Source organism: Gorilla gorilla, chromosome 19 (assembly GCF_029281585.2).
Source record: "Gorilla gorilla gorilla isolate KB3781 chromosome 19, NHGRI_mGorGor1-v2.1_pri, whole genome shotgun sequence".
In the NCBI taxonomy this organism is placed as follows: Eukaryota; Metazoa; Chordata; class Mammalia; order Primates; family Hominidae; genus Gorilla; species Gorilla gorilla.
In genome coordinates, this window is record NC_073243.2 from 56,619,029 (window position 1) to 56,631,686 (window position 12,658).

At 35.8% G+C, this 12,658-nt stretch overlaps 1 protein-coding gene across 3 annotated transcripts in view; it reads right to left on the reverse strand.

Annotated features, from left to right (window-relative positions):
- NDUFS4 (NADH:ubiquinone oxidoreductase subunit S4) overlaps nt 1-12,658 on the reverse strand; it is a 121,140-nt gene that overhangs the window by 69,527 nt on the left and 38,955 nt on the right. For all 3 annotated transcript variants that reach the window (XM_019012891.2, NM_001279722.1, XM_055366825.1), the window contains exon 2: nt 10,301-10,379. In XM_019012891.2, coding sequence (XP_018868436.1) covers nt 10,301-10,379 — 79 coding nt within the window. The remainder of the gene's footprint in view (nt 1-10,300; nt 10,380-12,658) is intronic.

Here is a 12,658-nt window from a genome sequence, read left to right on the forward strand (position 1 = left end):
TTGAGTCTAACATTTTTCAAAATCAATCTCTCCTACATACACACATGACAGTACTAAAAAAGGAACAATTAAGGAATGACCATTTCACTATGAAATCTACACTTCCAAAATCACTAGTCATTACTGCTTCCTTAGAATTTTAAGCAACAGTATTGCTGCAATCTTAAAGGCTATTCATCCTTTTTTTTTTTTTCAATAGCTTGTCGGTAGTGTAAAAACTGACACAGGGAAATACATTGTAAAAAAAAAAAAGCTATAGTTGCTTTTAAAACAAAATTTATTGCAACAAACATTTATATTTAGTCATGATTCTTCTCTTTTTATATTAGAAGTTTCATCTAAGAATAAAAATAGGCATTTTGTAGGATGAAACACTTGAAGAAACATTATACATATTTAGTGAAAGTCTTAAAGAAAAAAACCCACACGCTAAACTGCCACCATGGTAGGTCCTCAAAGGCTGCTATTCTTTGATGTAAAATGAAATACTACTTAGTGAATAAAACATAAAAAACTCCTGTCTACCCTTCAAAGAGACATATCCTTTGACCCAGTGCTCCAGACTAAAGCCTTGAAATTTTTGCACAAGAATGCCGCGTGAGTAAAGTCCAGACAAAACAGACACTTGAGATGCTAGAAAGCTGTATAACCCCAATCGCAGACACTACTCCTTCCAGTAATCTAGCAGAGATAGCACTGCCATACACCAAAAGAAAGTAATCTCACCAAAAGAAAACTGACCCCTTAGAGGGGGAAAAAAAAAGTAAACAGTCAAAGCAAAAGTAAGCCTTTAACTTAAGGTTATCTTTTTGTGTAGGTCACCTCTTAATGATCAATTTTTAATTCAAGTTTGCAGACTTATATAAGTTTTCATCTATAAACTTTTAGTATGTCAGGAAGAAAAAACAACATAAAACCAACAAATACTTGTACAGCAAACGTAGTTGTTTTATTTTCGAAGACTTGCAAAAACCATTCAATTTTACAAACTTCTTAGAATAAGTTCGAGTAATAAAATTTTTTTAACTATTACAAATTGACAAAAAAATTGTATTAAATAACTTGCTGCTGCTTACAGACATTCTAACACAGCAATATTAAAACCTCATCGGCTGAGCATGCTACCAGTACCGTGTGCTAATTAATCAAACAGCGATTTATTTATTGCAAGCCTCAGCAAGTACCAAAGCTTAAGTGCTGTTTAATTGCTATTTGGAAGAAATTTTCAAGTAGCAAAATACAACCAATTGGCAACATTCAGAATACTGACAACATTTGTTTTACAGGCACACCTGATTTTTAAATAAAGATATTATTAGAGTGCTAAAAATGTCAAAACTATTAGGATTTTACATTAATAGCATTGTGCTATAATTTCTCAAAAAAGTTTTGAAATAATAGATGTCCTTCCTCACTCCACACACTCCCAAAAGATTTAAGTTTTAGAGATTGCTAAATAAAAAGTTTCCTTTTTCACATACATTTAAATTGAGGATGCATATCTAACTAACTATACTACCTTTGTAAAAGTTAAAACAGGTGGTGCTTAATAGTTTTTAAACAAAATAACTTAGCATATAAATGAAAACAATGTAAAGTGTCAATACAACACTGAAGCATAGTGCCTGGCATATGTAAGTATTTATTTAATAAATAAACAAAGAATGAAGGAAAGATAGCAGCCAACATAATTTATATAAAAACAATATATGTAATGTCTAAACTATTAAAGCTTATTTTGTGTCATTTTTACTAATAAATTGAAACTACTATATTTTCTGAGGGTATTTTTCTATTTTCTTAGTAATATTTTAACTGTACTAAACAGTTATAGGAATCAGTGTGTAAAAAATGGGCTAAAAAAATGATCAGAAAGCAAATTGAAGGTATACCTATGTAGGACTAATTTATATTTTGGTTGTTTTTTAGGGGAGTACCTACTCAAAATCTTTAAAGAGCATTGCAAATTTAACTTCTCTCTTTTGTATAGCTGAAGTGAATATAAAAAAGACAACATGTTCATTGGACTTGCGTATTCATCAAATGTCCTGAAAGGAGACTGAGGTGGAGGGAGGCATAAAGAAAAAAAAGTTACCCTCATAATAAAGCACAAAGGCAAAGACATTCTTCACCTAACCTCATGGCACAGCTCCTCCTGCAACAAAAACCAAGGGCCAAGCAAACAACCATTTATAAGATCTCCTTAGTATCTGTAGGAAGTATCATATATTAGGAAATAATGGTACAGTCCACAAAAAGTTTTTTTTTTTAAGCATTGTGCTTCTAAACATAAGCTTACAGGATTATTTTCAGATGCTGTCATCTACTCTTTTGATATTTACATTCTTGTTAGTTTCAAGGGTAAAAAGATTAGTTAGCAGTTTATACACAACAAACTAAAATTGACTAATTAGAAACACAGAAAGTACTCTGATGCCATATTCTTTATTAACAATAATCCAGGATTTGCCACAATTTTATTATCTGAAGATTTGTACTCAACAATGTTAACAATGTATATAGTTCCAAAATGAAAGAATAGATTCTTGCACTAGAAAATGCTAAGTAGACTTTTCCTTTCTACATTTTATGCCTAAAAAAAGATAAAGATACATGTTGTTGATACATAATTGATGCCCAGAAAAAAAAAAAAAAACACAAGTTTTTCTTTGTACTTGTATTAGCACTGATATCCACAAAGTACTATGAAAATTCTTGTAATTTATTGTATACTGTATAGAAAATTCTAAAATGTAACAGTAAAAAAATAAAATAAGCTTTACTGGGTAAGATGTCCTATGAGTGACTCTGTGAATATGTTAAAAATAATGATCATATACTAAAGATGGATGAAAAGAAACACGACTTGATAACAGCACACAAAAGAGAGAATCTGAGGTTTTAGCTCTCCATGAAATCCACATACGAAGTATGACAACCTAAATTTAAAGTTGTCTTACTAGAACTGCGATGATTAAAAGGAATAAAGGCAATAATCCCCACCACAACCTGCACCACATCTGTAGTATGAAAAATTCTGGCAAAAACATTTTAAAAGAGTTTCAAACTGGATGGCAATCAAGATGATTAATTAACTGGAACTCATATGAAATAAATCAAAGCCCTGGCGATGTTTAACCCAGAAAAGAGAAGACTTAGGAGAATGATTTGCAAGCTTTTTGATGTTGAGATTCCTTTATACTGTTAAAAACTACTGGGACTCCAAGGTTTTGTTTATAAAAGATACAGGCATACCTCATTTTATGAACTTTGCTTTACTGTGCTTCACAGATTAATGGTGCTTCTTTTTTTTGTTTTTTTTGTGTTTTTGTTTTTTCAAATTTAAGGATTCTGGCAACCCTCTGTTGAGGTCTACTGGTGTGTGCTCATTTCAAGTCTTTGTGTCACATTTTGACAATTCTCCCAATATTTCAAACTTTTGCATTATATGTGTTGTGGTGCTCTGTGATCAGTGATCTTTGATGTTACTATTGTAATTGTTTTGGGGTGCCACAAACTGCGTCCATATTAGATAGCAAACTAAACTAATAAAGGTTGTGTGTGTCCTCCACTGACAAGCCATTTCCTCGTACCTCACCCTTTCCTTGGGCCTCTCTATTCACTGAGACAACAATATTGAAATTAGGCCAGTTGATAACCCAATAATAAGAGTTCAAGTGAAAGGAAGAGTCTCATGTCTCTCACTTTAAGTAAAAATTTAGAAATGATTAAGCTAGGTGAAGAAGGCATGTCAAAAACCTAGACAGACCAAAAGCCAGGCCTCTTGCACCAAACAGCCAAGTTGTGAATGCAAAGGAAAAGTTATTGAGGAAAATTAAAAATGCTATTCCAGTGAACACATGAATGATAAGAAGGCTAAAGAGACAGCCTTATTGCTAACTGGAGAAAGTTTCAGTGGATAGAAGATCAAACCAGCTACAACATTCCCTTAATTCAAAGTCTAATCTAGAACCAGGAGGCCCTAAGTCTCTTCAATTCTATGAAGACTGAGAGGGGAGGAAAGCAGAGGTTGGCTCATGAGGTCTAAGGAAGAAAGCCATCTATATAACATAAAAGTGCAAGGTGAAGGCGCAAGTGCTGACAGAGAAGCCACAGCAAGTGATCCAGAAGATCTAGATAAGATAACTGATACAGGTGGCTATACTAAACAATAGATTTTCAATGTACAGCCTTATATCAGAAGAAGATGCCAGCTAGGACTTTCATAGCTAGAGAGAAGTCAATGCCTGGCTTCAAAGCTTCAAAGGACAGGCTGACTCTTAGAGGCTAATGCAATTCCGGTGCTCACTGACCATTCTGAAAACCCTAGGGCCCTTAAGAATTATGCTAAATCTCTTCTGCCTCTGCTCTATAAATGAATAACAAAGCCTGGATGGCAACACAGTTGTTTACAGCATGGTTTACTAAATATTTTATGCCCAGTGTCAATATCTATGCTCAGAAAAAAAGATTATTTTCAAAATATTACTGCTCACTGACCATGCACCTGGTCACCCAAGATGGAGATGTACAAGGGTGTCGCTTTCATGCCTGCTAACACAACATCCACTCTGCAGCCCGTGGACCAAGGAGTAATTTTGACTTTTGAGTCTTTTAGGAAACACATTTCATAAAGCTATAGCTACCATAGAGAGTGATTCCTCTGATGGATCTGAACAAAGTAAACTGAAAACCTTCCGGAAAGGATTCCCCATTCAAGATGCCACTAAGAACATTTGTGACTCATAGGAGATGAAAATAGCAACATTAGCACGCGTTTGAAAGGAGCTGAGTCCAAAACCTTAAACTGGGAGAACCTTAGTCCCCTCTCTTTCCTCTTCCTCCTCCACTTCCCACTTATTGTCACCTTGTAATATTCAGAGAGCACCTGGATTATGGATCTGAATAGAGAAATGCTTACAGATAATCATTAGCCCACATGCCAGTAACTTATACTTAAACATGGGATGGAGTTGTAAAGTGCTTTTATAATACAATACAATTGTTAAAGGCAAGAGTTGAATCTTTGTTTTATTTTGACATGGCATGTCCTGAAATAAATATTGATTTAATATGGGAAAACAAAAACAAAAAAGAAAGAAGTTGAATCCAACCCTCATGAATGACTTTGAAGGGTCTAAGACTTTAGTGGAGGAAGTCACTGCAGATGTGGTGGGTGGAGCCTAAAGAAGTGATTAAATTGCTACAATCTCATGATTAAACTGGAACAAATCAGAAGTTGCTTCTCATGCATGAGCTAAGTCGTTTCTTGAGATAGAATCTACTCCTGATAAAGACTGTGAACGTTGTTGAAATGACAACAAAGGATTTAGATTATTCCATAAACTTAGTTGATAAAGCAGCAGTGGGGTTTAAGAGGCTTGATTCCAATTTTGAAAGAAGTTCCACTGTGAGTAAAATGATATCAAACAGGGTCACATGCTACAGAGAAATTTTTCATGAAAGGAAGGGTCAATCAGTGTGTCAGAGTTCACTGTTGTCTTATTTTAAGAAATTACCACAGCCACCCCAACCCTCAGCAACCACCACCATGGAGGCAAGACCTTCCACCAGTCAAATGATTACGATTCCCTAAAGGCTCAGCTGATCGTTAGCATTTTTGAGCAATAAAGTGTTTTAAAATTAAGGTATGTACATTATTTTTTAGACATAATGCTAATGCACACTTAGCAGACCTCAGTGTGGTAGAAACGTAACTTTTATATGCACTGGGAAGCCAAAACAAAATTTCATGACTCACTTTATTGTGGTATTTGCTTAACTGTGGTGGTCTGGAACCAAACCAGCAATATCTTCAAAGTATGCCTGTATATCCATAAATATCTATCACATAATAAATTAAAATGAAGAAAAAATATAAATTTAATTTAAAATAAGCCAGTTATGTAATAATATAAATATTTTAATTTAAAAAAACTCTATTTTTGAAAACTGAAAAGTGAGAAGAGTGGCACTCATTTGCATTCTGGCACTCGTTTGAAAATCTACTATCTAGCTTAATGGAGGACAGCTGAATTCTAACATCTGTTCTTGCATTCAAACTGTTTTGGTGGATTGTTTTTATTGCAATATATGAAGAAAACTCATTATCATACAGATATGTAGTTAGAAAAAGGAGCAAAATATTCATAGCCTTAATATTTTCATACTTGATTACTTAAAATCCATTGTTTTATTTTGTACTTTAAAGAAAACTTTTACCCATGCATGATTTTATATCATGTACTGGTCATACGAAAAATACTAGTTCATAGAGCTATATAGATATTCCAAACGTTAATATATTGCATTACACAGTATCAAAAATCACATCTGTTAGTGTCATTACCAATCCCACTAGTACAGTCTTTTTTTTCTTTTTTTTTATAGAATTTCAATTTTTAATTTTAGATTCAAGAGGTACATGTGCATGTTTGTTACCTGGGTATATTTTGTGATGCTGAGATTTGTGGCAGATAAATCCCATCAACCAAGTACTGAGCATAGTACACAATGTTAGAATTTTTATAGAACTTAATTCTGCCATGGATGTGATTGAGCTTGACATCTTTCTAGTATTTAAAGACCGTTCTGGGAAGGAGAAATGGGCACAAGGGTTGAAAAACTCACTGCGCTTGAAGTGTATCATGGGCAACATTTCCTTGAAGTGACAGGTTCATTTTCAAGAAAATGTCTGCCATGTACCAAAGATAATAACCAATTAATTTCAGCTCGAAAACCATAGTGACATTCTGGTCTGATCCACAGTCAGGCCTCCATATCTGTGCCTTCTGTATCATGGATTAAACCAACTGCAGGTAAAAAATATTTGAAAAAAGAAAAAGTATGGTTGTATTTGTACTGAACGTATACCTCCTTTTTTCTTGTCATTATTCTCTAAACAGTACTGTATAACAGTTACACTGTATTAGGTATTGTAAGTAATCTAGAGATGATTTAAAGTATATGAGAGAATATGCATAGGTTATATGCAAATACTACGCCATTTGATATAAGACTTGATACAGTTTGCATATTTGTCCCTGCCGAACTCTCAGGTTGAAATGTAATCCTCAATGTTGAAAGTGGGGACGGATGTGAGGTGATTAGGTTATGGAGGCAGATCTCTCATGCAGAGCTTAGTGCTGTCTTAGTGATAGTCAGTTCTTATGGGATCTGGTTATTTAAAAGTGTATGACAGTGGGCACGGTGACTCATGCCTGTAATCCCAGCACTTCGGGAGGCCGAGGCAGGTGGATTACCTGAGGTCAGGAGTTTGAGGCCAGCCTGGCCAACAGGGTGAAACCGTCTCTACTAAAAGTACAAAAACTAGCCAGGCGTGGTGGCGGGCACCTGTAATCCTAGCTACTCAGGAGGCTGAGGCACAAGAATCACTTGAACTGGGAGGTGGAGGTAGCAGTGAGCCAAGATCGCGCCACTGCACTCCAGCCTGGGTGACAGAAAGTGTATGGCACCACCCTGTCCCCTGCACCTGCTTTTGTCATATGGTGTGCCTGCTCCCACTTCACCTTCCACCATGAGTAAAAGGTCCCCTAAGGCCTCCTCACAAGCCGAGCAATGTTGGTGCCATGCTTGTGCAGCCTGCAGGACCATGAGCCAATTAAACTTCTTTTCTTTATAAATTACCCAGTCTCAGGTTTTGTTTTGTTTTGTTTTTTGAGACAGAGTCTCGCTCTGTCACCTAGGCTGGAGTGCAGTGGCGCCATCTCCACTCACTGCAAGCTCCACCTCCCAGGTTCACGCCATTCTCCTGCCTCAGCCTCCTGAGTAGCTGGGACTACAGGCGCCCACCACCATGCCCGGCTAATTTTTTTTTTTTTTTTGAGACGGAGTCTCACTCTGTCGCCCAGGCCGGAGTACAGTGGCGCGATCTTGGCTCACTGCAAGCTCTGCCTCCCAAGTTCACGCCATTCTCCTGCCTCAGCCTCCCCAGCAGCTGGGACTACAGGCACACACCGCCACGCCCAGCAAATTTTTTGTATTTTTAGTAGAGATGAGGTTTCACCATGTTAGCCAGGATGGTCTCGATCTCCTGACCTTGTGATCCGCCCGCCTCAGCCTCCCAAAGTGCTGGGATTACAGGCACGAGCCACTGCGTCCCGCCTCAGGTATTTCTTTATAACAATATGAGAACAGTCTAACACAGGTCTTAAGCATCCATGGATTTTGGTACTTGAGGGGAGTCCTAGAACCAATCCCCTTACAGGTACTGAGGGACAACTATTACTTCAAGAAAGGTATAACAAAGCTGGGGAAAATCTATGTAGGGCAAGAAAATTCAACAGTATGCAACCGATTTTATGACATATAATTAAAAATACCAAACCAATCCAGTCTGTCTACCTCTCTGGTATGCTTCATAGCACTCTGTTTAGGGCAATGTATTACTGACTGACTCACTCATTCTTCAAACTAGAAAGAAGAGAACTTAGAACAGTTATTAGTGAACTCTAAAATTTGAAAACTTTATAGAAAAGGCAACCTCCTGAGAGTTAAAAAAGATGCTCATAGGAAAAATTAAAATAATAGTGCTCTCATTAATGAACACACGGGATGTGAAAATCATCCTCACCTCATACACACATAACTGCCTCATTTCTTTTGTTTTGTTTTTCAGACTGAGTTTCACTCTTGTTGCCCAGGCTGGAGTGCAATGGCGTGATCTCGGCTCCCTGCAACCTCCACCTCCCAGGTTCAAGTGATTCTCCTGCCTCAGCCTCCTGAGTAGCTGAGATTACAGGCACCCGCCACCACGCCCAGCTAATTTTTTGTATTTTTAGTAGAGACAGGGTATCACCATGTTGGTCAGGCTGGTCACGAACTCCTGACCTCGTGATCCACCCACCTCAGCCTCCCAAAGTGCTGGGATTACAGGCGTGAGCCACCATGCCCTGCCCCTCATTTCTTTTATACTTGACTAAGCAAGTGGTGTTTGATTAACATTTGAAGAATAGGTAGATGGTGACTGGATGAAGACCTCGGGATTAGTTAAAATGCATCCAGGTAGAGTGAACGGGAACTCCAAATGCCTTGAAGCAGGAAAAAGAGTAGCAAGTTCCAGGCTTGGTGTGGCTAGACCACAGAATGTAAAACACAGTGGTACAAGACAAACCTAGAGAGGAAGGCAGGAGCTAAATCAGGCAAGACATCAAAGACCATGTTAGGATTTTAGTGTTTACTCTAAGGGCAAGAGGAAGCACCAAAGGACGAAAAGAGGGTGACAATACCAGCATTTCAAAGACTATTTTGGCCATCCTAAGGAAAATTAATCAGATTAGGATTGAAGAGTCTAAGGAGATCAGGTCAAAGACTACTGTAGAAATCTAGGTGAAAGATGATGTAACCTAGATCAGGATGATGACAATGTCAGTAGGTAAACCGAAGAGATAATTTTAAAATAAAACCAGTCAGCACAAGATGTGAATTTTCCAAACTGTCTCTATTTACTTACACATTTATTTGTCTGTATCTTTAATGGTGCAAATAGAAATTTAAGTGTGACCTATTACTTAGATTAGGCTTACAGGCTCAAAGCTGAGTGATAAAATACTGTACAATAATAAAGGGGGTAGTTAAGAAACACTGATAATGGTAAACCAGATATAAAATGAAAAGCACACATATACAATTACTCATTTCTATCAGAAGTTTTGGAAACATTACAAAATGTATGCTATTGAAGCATAAATATCAAGTTGCATGTAAAGTAACAGACCACACTCTAAAAAATTTTATAAGTGATGGCTGCCAAAATTCTGTTTGTTACTGATTCACAAAACATTATTACTCATTTGTTGCGAGTCTTGCTAGTTGTAATCTCATACATATGAAGAAATAAAATGTGTGTGTATGTGTTTGTATGCATATACATATATACATATAGTGATAATAAATGTTGCATGCTTCCAAGAAAACCTAATATACTTAGTTTTAGACAGTACTAGCAAGTATCTCACAACTTAAATAGGAGTGTAACTGAGAAAATAAAAAGCAAAACATTCATTACAAAAAGTAATGAATGTTCTGCTAGTTATAAACACCACAAAAATGAAAACCTTTCATAATTTTATTAATATTTGCATATGGTTTTGTATTTGTTTATAATGCTTAATATAAATTATCTTTTGATGACAAATATTTCTTCTTAAAATTTAGGTATAATCTAGAAATTCAAATTCAAATCACTTTCCTGAAAACTTGGAACACCATACTGAATATCTATAGTACAAAAATAACCCTGAAGGCAGAACCATAGCAGTGTGTAGTAGAAAATCCTCACCAATTTTTCATCAACTGTTATGAGTTGTGTGTCTTGAGTCTGGTCCTGTGCCAATCTCCATGTGGAAGTCCTCAACGACCTGCAGTGCAAGACTTTAAGTTAAAAAAGGATCCAGGCAATGAGAGGAGAGACAGACAAATCTTACATAAACAAGCTACTTTAACAATATCTGTCTTATTAAAAAAAAAAAAGGAAAGGAAAGAAAGAGAAGAGGGCACAAAAGTCCTTTTTCTCTGCAATTAGTTCTGTCTGCTGAGTTTTTGGCAGACTCACTTGACAGTTCACAACAGGCTGCGCTTTACGTCAGTCTTCAGGCTCTCTGTCACAGAAAGGCCACCAGTGACAAGTACTGTACTGCTGTCTATGAGTGTACAGTGGCTGATTTGTCACGACCAGCCAGAAACATGCAAAGCTATACCAATTGTTCTGGAACACTGATTCTTAAATGGATGGCATCAGAAACGAAAAGAAAAAAATCCCAATCATAATAAAAAGTTTATTCACTCTAATTTCACACCAAAAGTATTTTACATAGGAATGATTTGTATAACTAATGTTATTAGTTTAGTCCTGTAGCCCATTCACAAAATGGGAGAAATAAAATTAGTTAAAATGAAAATATTAAGTTAGACGTAAAATGGGCAGAGAACCTAGCCCCTTTATATTAGCATTTTCCTACTCTCACTCCAATTACTTAACGTTAACGGACGTTTCATGTACACATTGTTGTTTATACCACCGAATGTCATACATATCCCTGACTGTGCTGTGACATTTTAGCATCTTAAGAGTTTTCCAAACTATTAGGCTATCTGACATAGATTTCTATTGCAAAAGTAAGTATATACAACTGTGGCTCAAATTTCCACCCCAAATATATGGCATTTGGTCCTTTCTTTTTTTTTAATACAATATATTCACTACCATAGTTTTAATGCAACATAATAACCAATAATTGACAAAAATAACTGATACAAATAGTTGAACTTTTTGTGCTAAAAGTTCAATTTTGATAATGTGTACACAGCCGTATAGAAAACCTTAATTATAATTTAAAGATAACATAATACAAGAGGTTTTACTGCTTTATGAATATACTTTAAAATATCTGTCAATTATTTCCCAAATTTAAGGTATTATGTAATTCTTTATCACTGTAAATGCCCCACTCAGAAATATACCTACACAAAATGTACTAACATGGAAATAACTCTAGATGATTTACACAAAGTTAAAATACATGTCCTGGTTGTTATATTAAAGAAGTATAATTAAGCAACTCTTAATACCTATTTTATTTTGGAAATCATTAAGGTCAGTAACATGGCAATAAAAAAATTTAAATACTTTTAAACAAATCCACATATTACAAGAAAAACATTGGGTAATGATAAGTGAACTCATGAGAATCTGAAATATCAGAAAATGTTATCACATTTTCTAAATGCAGTAAGTAGTTCCCCCTCATCCTTGTACGATACATTTTAAGACGCCCAGTGGATGCCTAAAACTGTTAATAGAACTGAACCCTACATACACTGTTTTTTCTAATACATACATACCTATGATAAAGTTTACTTTACAAATTAGGCAGTAATAAATTAACAATAACTAATAATAAAACAGATCAATTAAGTAAAATAAAGGTTACTTGAACACAAGCACTGCAATACTGAGACGGTCAATCTTATCACCAAGATGGCTACTAAGTTCTGACTAACACAGGCAGGTATCCTATACAACCTGGATACACTAGACACAGGGATGATTCACATCCTGGGTGAGACAGAGCTGGATGGCATGAGATTTCATCACACTACTCAGAATGGAGCAAATATTAAATTCATAAATTGTTTGTTTTGGGAATTTTCCACTGCATATTTTTGGACCACAGCTGACCGTGGATAACTAAAACCGTGAAAAGCTACACTGTATTTTCTCAAATGAAGAGGCCTGTTAGATGAAAACAGTGCAAATTATTAGGTAGATTAAAACTCTGCACCCATTTTGTGCAATTTTTTACTACAAAGGGGATTTAACTTAAAACGATTATGTCCTAATTGTTTAAGAAAATCTTAGTATATATTAGTTGTAATCCAAAGTAAAGTTCTTAATTTATAAAACCATATATAATTTACTTTAAGGATAGGTTTATTTTAATAATTTTAGGTTAACCTCCAACTAATTGTAATAATAAAGTTATATAACATCTTTTGTAAACATGTGTGGCCGGGCGCGGTGGCTCATGCCTATAATCCCAGCACTTTGGGAGGCTGAGGCGGGCGGATCACAAGGTCAGGTGATGGATACCATCCTGGCTAACACGGTGAAACCCCGTCTCTACTAAAAATACAAAAA